This window comes from Erpetoichthys calabaricus, chromosome 11, assembly GCF_900747795.2.
Source record: "Erpetoichthys calabaricus chromosome 11, fErpCal1.3, whole genome shotgun sequence".
NCBI classification, from domain to species: domain Eukaryota; kingdom Metazoa; phylum Chordata; class Cladistia; order Polypteriformes; family Polypteridae; genus Erpetoichthys; species Erpetoichthys calabaricus.
This window is the reverse complement of record NC_041404.2, coordinates 84,056,236-84,073,172: the sequence shown is the minus strand read 5'-3', so window position 1 is coordinate 84,073,172 and position 16,937 is coordinate 84,056,236. Positions and strand designations below refer to the sequence as shown.

The 16,937-nt window shown below is 36.8% G+C and overlaps 1 protein-coding gene across 1 annotated transcript in view; it reads right to left on the bottom strand.

Moving 5' to 3' along the window:
• The window catches only part of psd2 (pleckstrin and Sec7 domain containing 2), a 265,093-nt gene that overhangs the window by 130,997 nt on the left and 117,159 nt on the right, over positions 1 to 16,937 (bottom strand). The window contains exon 2 of the mRNA XM_028813479.2: positions 15,367 to 16,015. Coding sequence (XP_028669312.1) covers positions 15,367 to 15,923 — 557 coding nt within the window. The 5' untranslated portion in view covers positions 15,924 to 16,015. The remainder of the gene's footprint in view (positions 1 to 15,366; positions 16,016 to 16,937) is intronic.

The following is a 16,937-nucleotide window of genomic DNA, read 5'->3' as shown; positions in this document are numbered from 1 at the left end:
ATTTATCCGAGTTTGTGATACTTTACTTTACAAATAGCAAAATGAGGTATTAAAAAAAAAGACATTCTTACTGAAGTCAAAAACTTAATGCCCTGGGATTGATTTGCTGCCTTTGGTATTGAAATCTTAGATGGGACATTTGCATCAGTGTTTTCAAAGGTGTTGGGCCCTTACTCCAAGAGGTTTTCACTTTAAAAAAGTTCCTTTTTAATTTTTTTAAGTTATTGAATAAATTTAAATAAAGCATACCGGATCTAAATCGTCATTTTAGGATACGCCTCACTGTTTTATTATTACTGGGAAGAATGATGTAGATCAAAACAATATTCTGTCAGCTCAGTTGGAATTACCTATAATTTTGCTGAATCAACACACAATCTAGGCATTACCTTTAACACTAGCATGTCTTTTAAAACACACATAATAAAAATGACTAACACATATTTTTCTCCATCTTAAACATGTTACAAAGTTAAGACTAAATATGCAGGTTACTGAGAAATTAATTCTATCATTTTTCAAGTAGGATTGATTACTACAATACATTATTCACTGGCTATTCAAATAATTTTTTATGTAGCTTTCATGTAATTCAAAATGCTACTGCAAGAATTATTACAAGAATTAGAAAGCACGAACCTATAACTCTGGCTCCCAGTTAAGCTTAGGACTGATTTCAAAATCCTCCTTTTACAATCTAAAGCATTAATCAGCCAAGTCCCTGTTAACTTATCTGAAATTACAGTATCTTTACTTAAAAACCAGAGTGTGCATTAAGATCTCAAGGGTTCCATTTTACTTATGGTGCCAAGCAGAGTTGTGTTGCGGTGCAGCAATTTATTAGCCAGTGAAAGCACTGTGAAGAGGCTGTCTGTTGTTACGTTTATGTCTTTGTCCAGAAACGGCTCCATAAGCTTTATGACAGACTCGGAAAGTCTTTGTCCTAGGTTGTAACTCAGAACACAGCTCTCAACAAAATGTTGCCAGAAGTTCGAAATCACAGCAAACCTGTTGTTTTTCACATGTTCTGCACAGGTGTTTTTGTTGTCAAAGCACAAATACCACATCATAGTCTGATAGCGGTCACGGGACATTGTATCTTTGAATGCCGGTACAACAAATAGTTCTGACCAGGTATCAGCTACAGCACCAACTGTCGGTCATTGCTGCTCTTGTACAAAGAATGGAAATAAACACCATCAACTCAGAGAGGGAAAGGCAAGTTTGTTGTACCACGTGAACGTTACTGACAGAATAAAACTGAGTAATAAAAAAAAGCGCTAACTTTTACAAGTAGCCAAAATTTACACCGGTGTTACAGACTCAAATCAAATGTATGTTTTTATTATATTATACTAATAATAATAGCAGCTCACTACTCAAAACACAAAGAGCCATGAACCCAGAACCTTTTGGTTATAAGGCAGCAGTTCTTACCACTACACCATCAAAGAAAACATATCAACTTTCTGTCGATTGACATTTGAGCTTGGGTTTTAACTCATTGACAGCAACATGTAAATTAATTTTTTTTCTTCGGTTATGTTTTTGAACAAAAGCGCATGTTTATTTGATATTTGGACTAAAGTCTTCACACATTATACACTTCACGTCATTATTACCCTAAGTTCTTGTCTATAAGCCGGACTCATGTATTAGCCGGAGACCAAAAATCATACGAATTTTTAAAATAAAATCGTATCATAGATAAGCCGGACTCATGGATAAGCCGAACGTACTATAACCTATAACTAATAGAAGGGAGGGAGGTCAGTGGTCTCACTCGCGCCCATTTAATTTCTTTAAGGGGGGAGAGAGTGTGAGATATTGCCGTCTCTCTCACTCCCCGCATGGCGCGGTTGGAGCGGCCGGAGCGCGTTCTTTCTGCTCTGGGCGTCGCCGAGTCAACACGAGTGCGTAGCGGTCATTTAAATTGTGATTTTATATGTAAGCATATTTAAATATATATCGCGGATTTCTGCGGACAATGGGTCTTTTAATTTCTGGTACATGCTTCCTCAGTTGGTTTGCCCAGTTGATTTCATACAAGGGACGCTATTGGCAGATGGCTGAGAAGCTAGATTGCTTACTGCTTACTATTGCTCTCTCTCTTGCGCTGACTATCTGTGATCCTGACGTATGGGGATTGAGCAGGGGGGCTGTTTGCACACCTAGACGATACGGACGCTCGTCTAAAAATGCTGAAAGATTATCTTCACGTTGCTATCTTTTGTAAAGCTGATTCCTGAAAAGACATGCTGCACAGTGCTTCGCATACTTAAAAGCTCGAAGGGCACGTATTGATTTTTGACTGAAAAACAAACTCTCCCTCTCTCTCTCTTTGTCTGCTCCTGACGGAGGGGGTGTGAGCTGCCGCCTTCAACAGCTTTGTGCCGCGGTGCTTCGCATACTTAAAAGCCAAACAGACATATTGATTTGTTTGCTTCACTCCTTTGAAGAGGAAGATATGTTTGCATTCTTTTAATTGTGAGACGGAACTGTCATCTCTGTCTTGTCATGGAGCACAGTTTAAACTTTTGAAAAAGGGACAAATGTTTGTTTGCAGTGTTTGAATAACGTTCCTGTCTCTCTACAACCTCCTGTGTTTCTGCGCAAATCTGTGACCCAAGCATGACAATATAAAAAAAACCATATAAACATATGGTTTCTACTTCGCGGATTTTCTTATTTCGCGGGTGGCTCTGGAACGCAACCCCCGCGATGGATGTATAAGCCGGACTTATGTATAAGCCGATATTCTATTTTTTCATTTTCACAACTTTTTTCCTTAGATAAGCCGCGGCTTATTGACAAGAACTTAGGGTAGTATAACATGGAAAATGCATGGGCGGCACGGTAGCGCAGTGGGTAGTGCTGCTACCTCGCAGTTGGGAGACCTGGGGACCTGGGTTCGCTTCCCAGGTCCTCCCTGCATGGAGTTTGCATGTTCTCCCCATGTCTGCGTGGGTTTCCTCCAGGTGCTCCAGTTTCCTCCCACAGTCCAAAGACATGCAGGTTAGGTGGATTGGCGATTCTAAATTGGCCCATGTTTGTGTGTGTCCTGCGGTGGGTTGGCACCCTGCCTGGGATTGGTTTGTGCCCTGTGTTGGCTGGGATTGGCTCCAGCAGACCCCCGTGACCCTGTGTTCGGATTCAGCGGGTTGGAAAATGGATGGATGGACATGGAAAACGCTTCTGCTTTAGTATATGTGTTCAGCATTTCTTGCCTTGCATTTCCTTTCATCCTACACTTACACAGATTGTTGTAGACATGGAACACACATGAAATGCATGTTTTCCTAATAGCGATATATTATTTACCTTATACAACTGCAGGCACCGGACATGCAGATAAAGAGCTTTGAGCTGGGAGAATGTTTTGTCCAAGTTGTGCTCCAGCAGTGGGGGAATGGGATAGCAGGCTGCTTGCTGCTTGTGCTGATTAACACATTTACAAAACAAAAGACACTGATGAGGAGAGGTGCGAAGGAATTTAAGGTGGCCAGGGATTACAAGTTTTTTCGTAGGCTTCAGGGATTCCAGTGCTAGTTAAGATTCCAAGACCTAATAAAATCACAGTGGAAGATTGAACTTTGAGTTGCAGGGCCCTGAAGCTGATCTACTTGCTTCTATAAGAGATTCTGTTTAGTCTCAGCTTTTATGTGCAGGCTGAAGACTCACTACTTTAGTCTAGCATACCCTGATTATAACTGCTGATTAGCTGTGCATAAGCTATCTGTTTATATATTGTTATGCCATTTGGTGCCACTGCTCTTCTCCCAAGCTGTTCTTCTGCCCATGGCAAACGTCATCTGAGATACAGGGAGCCTTGAGATCATTGGATGGAAAGATCCTGTCATCAGAATGGACGGCACAAGACAGACTCTGCGATGGAACACCCAGGAAATGGTGGATGGCTAGTTGGCAGAAGTCTCCAGGACTAAATGTGCCATGTCTTTGATTTTTCTCTATTACAATTGACTGTGCCCCCCATTCCCTGAGGTTTACTCTCTCCAGGGCTGCTGCTGGGATGCTCCTCTCCTTTGTTGTCAGCTGGCCATAGTACAATAATTAATTAATGGACAGATGTGGTTATTTTTCCATTTATGTTTATCAGTTTCTGACTGTTTTCCTGCCTTGTGCTCTGCGATTGCTAGGATAGTCTCCAGCTTCCCAGCAATTTAACAGGATAAAGTACGTTTAGAAAATGTATGAATGGAAGTTTCAGACTATTCTCTTTTGCTATGTTTCAACAAATCTGTGTATGTACACTAATTCAGTATTTAGTAATTTGCAAAATTTATGTTTGCATTTTACCTGAGAATTTGTCAAGATGTTCTCTGTCTGCAGTCAGTGAAGAGAACTATATAAAAATAAATTGAATTGTTTTAGGTATTATGATGAATGCCAGTTCTTAGCAATCAGTTAGGATTTACACCACAGGAAACACTCCTGTCACACTAGAATCTCAGAGGAAAATTGACAGTTAACAATGGAAAATGGCAATCATTTTACATTGCAGTTGCTGCAATACACTTTTAAAGTTCTGGAATACAAGAGCTATAAGACAGATGATTCAGATCTGAAGTGTTTCTCAAGCATCACTGCCAAAGTACAACTAAGCTGTTGTTCACAAACAGAAAATGACAAGTGACCTAGAAAAATCAAATTGCAAAAAAATTAGCATTTATTTGTCAGGATATTGGACCATATAATGCAGTGTCAGATTTTACCGAATACTGGACACAGCAGTCAGACCTTGAAAATTTGATGTCAATACAATACTTCAAAGATATCATAGCAATTATACCATTGTGATTAGCTAGGTACTAGAGGCTCCATTTCAGTCCAGCATATTTAGATGCATAAATTAAAGATGACCAATAGTAAACGAGGCATAGAGAGAGAAAATCTTTCTGAGGCTAACTGTTCCAGTATTTCTAGAGCCAGTTGGCACCTCTAGTTGAGAGGCAGCCAGAATAATACCACAAGGGCGTTTGCAGATCAGCTTGAACAGAGGCTGACATATGAGATTGTGGCAGGAGGCTTTCAAATCAACTAGATGCTGTGCACTAAATTGATAAAAGACCTATGTGTCTAATGCAAGTTGTACCAGGCCAATACTTCTAAATAACTGAATAAAATTAGACTGCTTATATTGTATATAACCTGAAATGCGGCAATTTGTTTAAATATTGGAGTCAAAGCATTAACAGGGTTTTTGTCTTAATATTGTCAATATCTCAGTTGATGTATTTTTAATTCATGTTTTGGTTTACTGCAATTGTGCAGAATGATTTGAATATATATATATATATTATCACATATAATTTTAGTTTCTATTTTGTGGTAGAAATAGCTGGATGTGCCTAAATGCAGTCGTTTAACACAGAGTTATGGAATGGCCTTCCTTTTTTAATTCTTGATCAACTGCTTAATTGGAATTTATTAGAAAGTCAAAGAAAACTGTGACATAATGCTAGATTGTGCAAGAAGAATCTTTTTTTATTGTTTGTGCTGAACAATTTTGAAGTACTTGAGATGGCCAATAATGATTCCATTCAGGGCATATATTAGTAGAGTGAATTGGTGGAGATCACCTATGCTGTTCAAAACTAGATCAAAAGAAATAGATTCTTTTAGTTATAGGTCTTTATTTTTCTTATAATCTATTTCCAATTATGTATTTGTTGCCATTTTTACCTATACACTGTATTTATGTTTATTTGCAGGATTTTTGCATATCTTTATATTGTAAAATTGTTTCATTTTTTTCATTCATTCATTTTCAATATTTTGAACTATTTTCCCTTGTTTCCTTATTATCACTGTGTTTACTTGATGTACACTTTATTGAATATAGCAGTTGTCCAATTCTTCCTATGTTTTGTATTATGTTCTATTGTACTTTATATTAATTTGTTTTAGTCACTATCCTGCTTAAAGGCATTTGACTATCATTATGGTTTGCTTTGATGTAAGAATTAGACAAACTGCCTAAAACAACGACTTCAACATACTGTTTATTAGTTTTTAAATTCAGACTGTCAGGTGTTTTGAAATAATAGCTATACTTAAATATAAATACTACGATAAGCAGTGCTAATATGAATCTTAAATCAAAATAACTGGTGTTCATGAAAAGTTATCATAAAATCCAGAATGATCTATAAAATAAGATGAGTTTTGAGGAGAACAGGTGATTCAGGCCAACAAAGCTTGCCAATCCTATTCACCTCATTTTTTTTACAAAACTAGAGGGCTTCGCCCCCTGCTCACCAACCCCCAGGTTTGTTCCTGTGGAAATACAATTAAAAGTGTTTGTTTTCATGGGAATTGTTACGTATGCATTATGTTCACTTTTTATTTTAAAACCTCATAAAAAACCGACTTTGTCAAATGTTTCTCCTTGTGATTTGTTAATTGTCATTCCAAAAGCTATTCTGACGTTTGTTTTAATACGAATGGCATATCAAGATCTCTTTTTTGCCTGAACACTGTTTCGAGTTCATTCAATAAAAATAAGAATTTCTGATAAAATAATCTACTTTCAAAAGTCGGAATATCCAAAGCCGATGTAGCCAGTGGCATTGTTGTCAAGAAACTACGGATTTCTGGCCACTGTGGATTGCACGTCATTGTAATAAAGAAATCTGGCCGACCAATAGTTCTGGATATTGCCATTGTATCATGATATAACTGTTGAAATGCTCCTGGACTACCTTGATATGACGATGGTAATATTAAAGCTTTACCTGTTTTGAATATGTCTGAACTATTGATATTTGAATTATTGTGAATGTGATCAAGGACAAATTGCATATGTTCTGTTCTACTGTAAGTTTAGCTTGAATCGATTTAATAAAGAAGAGACGATTAGGTGCGACTTTTACATACACATTAATAATGTAATGTTGCGATAGATGTTGAGATGGTAGAAGTGGGTTACATACATGGCAACGTATCCCTAAACTTGACCCGAAATATTGTGTGGGTGTTATTCGTTTTTCTGAATGCATTTGTTTCATATTGTATGACCATCTTGTTTCGCCATCTGGGAAAAGCAAAGGAAAAAGTAAAGGGTCAGCATGTGGCAATGTATTTTCGTTCACTTGATGAAAAAAAGAAGATAAAGGAGCTTGGAGTTGACTTGGACCAACTTGACTTAAGAATTCAGCAGGCAAGTGATCAATGAAAAGCTTACACACAAACTTTTTCCATTCTTGTTATGACAAATGGAGTTGACTAAGTAATGCTTTTTTTGATTTCCCTATTTGCTGTTTCAAAGTGTGGAAGCTTTGTGCACAACAACAAAAGTACAAGACCTGAAACATGTTTCTGAAAAATGCCACTGGCGTGAAAGTAGCCACAGTCATCCAGAGCTGTGTTTTTCAACCATTCCCGTTCCATGGAAATAATAAAGCACAGCTGGACTGGTTACTGTATTAGCAAAGGCACAATAAGATTTGGATTGGACTTCTACTATGGATGTATTATAGGACAGACAGAAGTCCATGTAATTAAAAGATTAAAGAGGTGGGTGTGTGGACATTATGGTGTGGGTTTTGGCAGAATGGGGAACTGGGCAAGTTGACAGAGAACTGGGCAATTTAGAGGCAGGTGTAGTATAAAATTTTGGTGACCGGCACACCTGTTACTTTCTACATCTATAGGACAAGTTATGGAAAGAATAAGGAGACTATAAATGTCACAGACTCACGTTTTGGAGCGCAATAGAAATGGGAAAGCTGGCATCAGATTAAGCAGCATGGTGGAAAGGGTATAATACATTTTAGATAGATAGATAGATAGATAGATAGATAGATAGATAGATAGATAGATAGATAGATAGATAGATAGATAGATAGATAGATAGATACTTTATTAATCCCCAAGGAGAAATTCACATACTCCAGCAGCAGCATACTGATAAAAACAATTTCAATTAAAGAGCAATAAAAGCGCAGTACAAGTTAAAAAATGCAATGTGGAGAATGCAAGGCAGGTATAATAGTCAATAATCTTGTATAGTGTTAACGTTTACCATCCCCCCCACCCCCCCCTGGGTGGAATTGAAACGTCGCATAGTGTGGGGAATGAACAATCTCCTCAGTCTGTCAGTGGAGCAGGACAGTGACAGCAATCTGTCGCTGAAGCTGCTCCTCTGTTTGGAGATGATACTAGTCATTAAAACAAATGTTACACATATCCATACATACAGTATATACAGTGTTGTTTATTGTACATACAGTATACCATATGCTGCATTCTGTGCAGAGGATACCACAGAAGAGCAATCAAAGATCAAAAAATATTTCTGGCTTTACTAAAATCCATTGCACAACACTATGTGAAAAACACTATCCAGATATTCATGACTGCAAACAAAGAAAAATAGGTTTTGGCATCACAGGGCCTTAAGTGCCACCATGGCAGGTTTTTTTTTAATATAAACAGTTTCTATATTAGAATTTCATTCTTTCCTGTTTATGTAAATAGCCTGCATTCTCAAAAATTGCCAGTTGTATGGGTTTACTTCTTTATGCAGTTCAGAAAGATATAATAATAATAATAATTCATTACATTTATATATTTACTGTTATCATATCTTTTAGTGCACAGACATCTGCGGCCAATAATTAAATTCTGGTTCATGCTCTTATTTGTTCTTTTTTTACCTTTACCAGCAGCCAATTAACAATGAGGTAAGAATGAAAAGGTAGCATTTAGGTATTACCTAATAATAATGGTCTGGGTTGCAGTTACATGCAAGTGTACAACAGTCAAAAACTTGCAGCAGACCCATCTATGGTCTATGAACAGCTTATGTTTCCAGCTGATAGATATAGTGATGGAGCACAAGGGTGGCCAGGACTTGCAGCTGGGATAGTTTGTATTTCCTTTCCTTGTTGCAGGCCAATATAATAGAACAGCAGTGAGAGACTGCCTCTTGGGATCATGTTTCTTCCCGAACACTGGGTAGCATATACCCCCCTCTTTTGTAGCTCCCATTTTAACATCCACAGGGTTGCATGGGAGTCATAGTTCCAATAAGCACCCCTATCAGGGTCATTGGGTGCTGCCCAAGGGGGATAGCAGCAGCAGGTTCCCCTGTCACATGGAGGCTCCACTTGAACCAGAAGAGCTTCCTGGATGCAATAATATTGTACCAGAAAAGAAAGTCCAACTTAGCCAGGAGATTTTGAGTTCAGAGTGGATAAGGACACATGCCTGAAGAGGAAAAGAAAGAATGTGAACTGGACTTTGGGAAGTCCTTCTCTGTGGAAGAATTTAACGTAGTCTTGTTTTCTGTGTCTTGGTTGGTTGTGTCTGGGGTTTGTGCAGCCACAATACACAGTACTGTATATGTACTAGTATAATGAGAGAGTCTGTTCTATATACACTCCACCTATTACTAAATGAGGTATTTTGCATAAAAGTAGCATGTAAGAACAAGTACAATGAACTGTCTCAAAAGCGTTCATGAAATTTTCACAAACTTCAGCTTATTGCGACTAGCAAAGAGAAAATTATATTTAAAAAAAACTGGCATTATTCAATAAGGCAAAAACTACAGTTTGAAAAAAATTAGCTACAGATTATTTCCTCTGTGGAAAGAATTTTTTCCACCTGTGCTGCTTTTTCTAATATGGTGATAGGTTTCTTATTTTAAACAGAAGATTGATTTATAAAATTATTTTTTACATTAATAAATTAATAAATGTTGCCGGTAAACTTCTTTTCTTTTTTATTCAGCTGATTATCATCCTATTATTATCATTATATAAAAAACTAATTTTTAATTATTATTGTAAATATTTTGAGCACTATTATCTGTTCACACTATTATCTGTGACACAAAGCCCAAATTCGTACCTCTGTCTACTTTTAATTAAAATACCTTTGCAAAAACATAGTTCTTACCCCAAGTGAAGCTACATTCTATTGGAATTCTCTAAATTAAAAAATGATACACAATAATTAGTTATAATAGATTATTTTACATGTATTGTACTTGTTAAAATATAATAGTAAAATATTTAAACATACAGGTGTTTTCACTCATGCTCCTCATTTTTATAAGTCACTTTGAGAAGCAGTTCATTTACAGTGAGTTTTAAAACTGACAAGTTTACATTTAAATTTACTTTAATTACTGAGAAATAACTTTGATTTTACCAGCTCAACAACATCTTTCAGTTGACTGCATCTTTAAAAATTCAATTACGGTTAATATGGTAGTAGTTTCTGGGTAAATTTAATCATCTACAGCAGCAAACGTTCAAATAAATCCTGGCAAGTTATGTTTATTATAAAGAGGGAAAAAACAAAACGTAGAGTAATCTAATGCAACATTAAGTATTGAATTAATTTATCCTATAAACCTTATTATGGAAGCTTGGAAATTACTGCGTTTACTTGCATCCCCTGGGTAATGATATTTGAAATTGTATTAAATCCATCCATCCATCCATTATCCATCCCGCTATATCCTAACTACAGGGTATTATATACAAATGTATTAAATAATAAATACAAATGTATATTTTAAAACTTATATATTGTCATATAATATTGTTGTATGTCAGATTTATTTGATGTACATTTAGGACTCCAGGTCTTTTAAACCACATTTTGATTTCGTTTATTTTATGGCCAAAGGATTGGACTAAAATGTTAAGAAAGGTAGGATTGCAGTGCTGGAGACACCTAGTGTTTGAAAAGAAAAATGACATATAAGGAGAATACAGAAAAAAAGGTGACTCTGTGGATGAAGGAAAAATAGTTTACATTGTTTAAAAGTATTAGTTTTGAAATAATTTTAGTAAAATAAAAAATTTAAGTATTACCATTTTGGACCATAAAATGTAGGTCACTTCAGTTCTTTTTTGTCTCATTCAGCTCGCCACACATCTTCAATACTTTTTACAACATTATCATGGGGGTATCCTTAGAAGTGCTCTGTGGGGACCTAGCACCCCAAACTCTGACCTAAACTGTTGCCTACAACAGGCTAAGCTGTAGGCAACTTAAATAAAAGAATTAAAAGTGTCTTGATTGCTTTAAGTACATCCTTCCAATCTGTTTATTTGGATATGTGTCTTTAAGAGTCTGCACATTTGACACACAAGCACTTTTCTACCTACTACAGTAGAGCATTTTGCAAGCATTAGCAGTCCTCAGGATGCTTTAGAGACACTTAATAATAACAAATTGCTTGGAAATCAAGACGTTAAAGCCTCTTATAGATGGCTTGGTCACAAAAAATCCTCTGCTTATCAAAGAATAATGATTGCCAAAAAGTCAATCATTTTCAAACTGAGTGATGTGTCCCAGTGCTTGCAAAGATTTGAAAACACTGTTATTTGTATGCAGATATTTTGTTATCTTTGCGACAAAGGATCGGGAAGACAGTTTGAGACAGTGATTGGATCATTTTATTGAAATTCACAGGGCTGCTGGTTAGAATCAAGTCATATACCTTTGACAGTGCTTTAAGAATACCAAAATGCGAATTAAGATGCTGAAATTCAATTTAGTTTCCATAAGCACAAATTAGACAAGAATGTAAGAAAACAGATTAAAAAGATCTTAATTTGTGTTTTTTCTAATTACACTAAGAGTGAATGTTGATCATTTTGAGCAAAGGCATTTACTATTAGATGTCATTAAAAGCTGAATTAAATAGATGGATTTCCCAGTCTGAGTCCAAATTTCATTCTTCATGTGATGGCAACAATATGGCTTCCAACAAGAAGAAAAAACACCCCAATAATAATAACTATACCAAACTGTATTATTAAACAAAAACTGAGTTTTGAATTGAATTGAATAAAGAAAAACTCGGCTCATGACTGTGCTGTCCATTTAAGAGAGTGGCTAGCTGAAAAGCTGCTTGAGACCCGAAAGGTGCAGCTGCTTAAAGGGGACTACCAGGGGCTGCAAGAAGGACCAAGGGAAAGCAGGGTTACTTTTGACCCTACAAAAGATTTCATGGCTTTTTAATAAGTGACCACAGGAAGGGATTTAAAGCTGTGTGCAGACAGTTTAAAGTCAAGAGGTGTAATGGATCAAGGACATTAGCAGAAAGAGTGGGCGGCTAAGGTCATGAGCTAAAAAAATGAACACTTTCTATTTCTCTTTGTTTCTATTTTGTGATCTCACTTTATTTAAACTTTCTTTGTTTGCTTTATTCATAGCATACCATTTTCATATAATTTTAAGGATGCTGAGGCCACGAGGGCAACATCTCCTATTACAAGAGTAATAATATTTTCCTAGATATAAAGTATACTATGGTAGAGATAAACCTTTCCTTTTGTTTCACCCTGATTAAGTTATTAAGCATTGATTAAAATATCTATGATTTCTTAGTAGGATGCTATCAAGGGTATCCTAATCCTAATTGTCATAAAAGTATCTCAAGGATGAAGCATTAAGCATTTTTCTCCAGCCATGAACTGTGCATTATGCAAACAGAAGTTCACAACTTTACTTATTTTTCCAATTTTCAAGTAAAATTGCATTCATGCATAATGTAGTTATAATATATATTTATATTTAACAGAATAGTATATTTAGAGTATAATGTAAACAACCAGGTTAACACAATTTTTCCGTCAGTACTATCATTTGGAATACAATGAAACACAGCCTCGGTTTCCCTTTATGGTTTGCATGCATGGACATTTAAGTGTTCCAGCTTGATTCTGACAAGTACAAGATGTTTTGCTGGGATAAATGGTTCCTCTAAAGTCAATATGTAGTTATGTTTAACTAGGGCAGGAGAGGGGCTGAGGGTTAGGGTTAGCTGCTGCCTCCACTGTGGCCTTTCTTCTCACACCCTTTACGTTTGATTAGGAAGGGTGACTAAGAACATATATTCATTTCCTGTGAAACAAAAATCGTTAACATCAGAGACCCCAAATTTTTTTCCCCCAATGGCTGTTGGTGGTTGTCACTAACAATATAATTAGCTGTTATTCCAGCTTTTGAGCTTTTCTTCTGCAGTAAAAAGCTCCAGAAATGTTATTATACTTTGTGACGGATGGCGGGGCCCATGCCTGGCCGGGACACCCCTTCACCACATCTGCCAGGGGGACAAGGGTGGAAAGTCCAGTATCTCCCCCTGGACGCTAGATGGCAGCCTCCCTGGGTTGCAGCGGTGTCTCGGACTCCCCCAGGGTTTCATGGGGGTTGGAGTTCTGTGCAGCTCTGTGGGGTCCCGCAGGCGCCGCCAGGGGGTGCTGCAACAGGAGCGGCTGGCCCCTTTTGGGCACTGGTTTCACCTTACCCAGAAGTGCAGCCAGATGTCGATAATCAACCACCTGGAGCACTTAATTCTTCGCATTTATATAGTGCTTTTCTCACTACTCAAAGTGCTTAGCAATTACAGGTTAAGGGCCTTGCTCAAGGGCCCAACAGAGCAGAGTCCCTTTTGGCATTTACAAGATTCGAACCGGCAACCTTCCGATTACCAGTGCAGATCCCTAGCCTCAGAGCCAGCACTCTGCCCTGAGTGGTACCCAATAAAAGGGAGCCAGCGACCACCACTCAGCAGCCAGAGTCGGTGGAGGAGGACAAGGTTTCTTGGGAGGAGTGGTGGTGCCAAGGAGAAGAAGAGTGCTTACTGTACTGGTGTGTTTTATTTGGGACTGTGTATTGTCTGTGGGTCACGGGGAAGACATGCGCCCACAGGTGAAGAAAAATAAATCTTTATTTGTTTTATTTTACACGTGCCTCCCGTGTCCAATCTGTGTCGGGTCGGGCGCTATACAGTGTCCATCTTACAAATTAAAAAAAGCAATTTGGCAAGTTTTCTTTTACTCATTTTGATGAATGACCTTCTCTTTTTCCAAATATTTCAATAAAATAGACATGAATGAGTTGTTCTAGTATAACATTGTTAATTATGCATAGAAAAGGTACTTTCATGCTACAACAAAAAGAATGGGATTGAACCAAAGTGAACAAGTTCAAGCTGGCAATAAAGAAAATGACAAATAAACTAAGAAAAAATGACAATATTCGTAAACGTAATATACTATTGAGCACTAAAGGAAATGCAAAAGTAATAAATGTCTTTGTTAAATTTTACTAACAATTATATATTAAAGTACACAAACAAGTGGAGAAATTGCTTAAAATGTTTTGAGCTACACAGATATCAGCATTCTAATTACTAGTGACTGACAAAACAACGTTATTTTATGTAACACCTTTTCTATTCCAACGCATGTCCTAATTTAGTACTAACGCTTCTTAAAACTGGAGCACACGCAGGCTATGTGACCTGTTTCCACACTGTGACCCAGCATCTTAGTGTTATAGGCTACATTGTTTTACCCATGGGAGTCACATGGTCTGAAAAGCATATTTACTTAATATAAAAACAAAACACAGTAAAACTAAATCCACATGGCCATCTGAAAAATGAACAGTACTGCAACAAATACTTCAGCAGAGCAACTAGAAGCAAATACTTCTTTGCACACAGAAGGCAAATCTTTCTAACGTACGTTATTTATGACACAGACAGCACAGAATACACACATTTAAAGGACACTCGAGCAAACTGGAAAAAAATTAATAACCATGGACTCAGAGAGGCTTTATGATCGTCTGGAGGTAGAATATAAGACAGTAAGCAATGATATAAAAAAACACATTTAAAAATCACCTACTCAAGATTTTAATAATGATAAACATTTTATTATGGTTTATTATGAAATGTTAAATTAAATATGATCAACAAATAGAACTTATGTTCTTTGTAGATTTCAAATATAAGTGACTAGGCTATTATGTGCATAAAATCACTAGCAGCAATTCCACAAAAAGGTATGCAATCTTTTAATTTTTTTTTAAAACTGCTTTAAAACCATCATTAATCTTGAAACTATGTAAACATTGTTCAGTCATGTAGTCCTTAACAGAGCAAAATACTTAAACGCTTTACTAGAGATAAGCTTTGTGATTTTTCAGCATCCAATCAGTATTAGCACTAAATGTGTTGCAGGAAATTGCCTCACATTCCTGACATTATTCGGCATTCTACCATTTACTAGACTTTTTATATGTCAGAAAAAAAAACACACACATACACAAAGTATGAATTAATATTATTTGAATTAGTTTTTATAGCCCATTTTCAGAGCAAAGATATTGCATTATACGTAGACATTTATATAAAAGAATACAAAATATTTACAAGGCTGTCACTACACAGATCATGTTATGCTGTTGTACAGGCCAAGAGAATACTTTCTACAGGCTATTCCTCCATTTGAATTAATAATAATTTCAAATCAAATAACTAACGTCCCTGTACTCTTTGTTTGATGCTAACAGTCTGCTTCAAGTTACCTTGCAAATCCGTCTTCTGCCAGCGTCCTGTTCCCATGTGATACATTTGTCACATGATCCTGTCCTTCCTCTGTTACTACTTCCAGTACGCTGCTTGAGCTTGCTGCCTCTTCTTCACTGACAGTATTTCCAGAACTCTCTTCAGACAGTCGCAGTCTAGATGCCATGCTGTCTGTCTGGATTGAGTCTGCTAACAGGCCATTGAGCAGGCCTGTGATATGAGTGTTCCCAAAGGATGCATTGCATTCTTTATCTGGCCATTCTTGCATTCTCCCCACATCCTGTGCTTCATTCCCTGCTGCTTTATTTTCAAGTATTGTTCCCAGATGTTCAGTCCCACTGCTGTTTGGCTCATTTCCACGGTTTTGGCTTGTGCAGGCAATTTTTAACTGTTCTGTTTTTATGCCTTGGTTATACTCCATCCATGGAGAATCGTGGGCTGCAGTCAGTCCATTCTCATTCACAAGGAGGTGTGTTTCTACACCCTGTGACGAGGATTTTTGTGTATGTTCAAACTCGGGGCCAGAGGAAAAAGGAGTGCTGTTTTCTTCATTCATGTCAACTCTTTAGACAGATGACAGTCTGCGTGGTTTCCTTTTGTTAGGGAACTTGGTGGCTGAATGGAAACTGGGACTGTTACGGATATTATCTAGAAGGAAACAGAGAAAGAAGTCTTTTAACAACATTGAATAAAAATGATTCTTCATTTTAGCAAACAGAACATGTATATAATAAAAAGGTAAACCAATGATAATTGTATAGATGTGTATTCCAATTTCAGATTGAAATAACTTGTCTAATGAAATGTGAATATTCTTAGATGTATTACTTTTAAGTGCACATCAGCAATTCACAAAATGATTTTAAAAGCATTATCGAAAGTGAAAAAAGAACATTACAGTATTAGCTAAGATACATATAAAAATTTTAAAAACTGCTGTTAAGGAAAAAGTGTAAATGTGCTGGATATTTTGCTTTCTTTTAACGTTTTAATAGGTTATAAATGCACTTTATAATACATTTAATGTTATTCTGATACAGAGGAGCTACGATTAAATGGAAAGTTTCATTTACAACAGTTTTTACATGTTAAGAGATCCCTGAGAAATTGAACCCTGAATTAAGAAACCTTTTAACATTATTTCTCGTCATAATTAATTTCTGCTTAGAGGTCATTGGAGCTGAATGTCTTTTGTCTGGAGTTGGAGGACTTTTTATACCTTCTTTTCAGGCTTACAATTTTGAACAGTGTCTGTTTATTTATCAAATAATTTAGAAAAAACTATTAACACACTGTACATAATACATCCAATTTAAATGTACTTGTCCAGACTAGGCCAAACCAGACAACCCTACAACTAGCAAATGTCTTCAGGTATTTCTCAAGAGTTTTCAGGTGTCCACTGGCAGGCCAATACCTATAATTCTCAATGAGGTTTTGTACATCTGACCATCAGTCTTATAACAGTGAACCATGGCTGGCTGGATACCAGTGGTATTGTGAATGTGCTCGAATTGCTTCAAGTAGATTCTCTTGAGACCAAACAAACAATGGTTTACCTCAAGTTCTT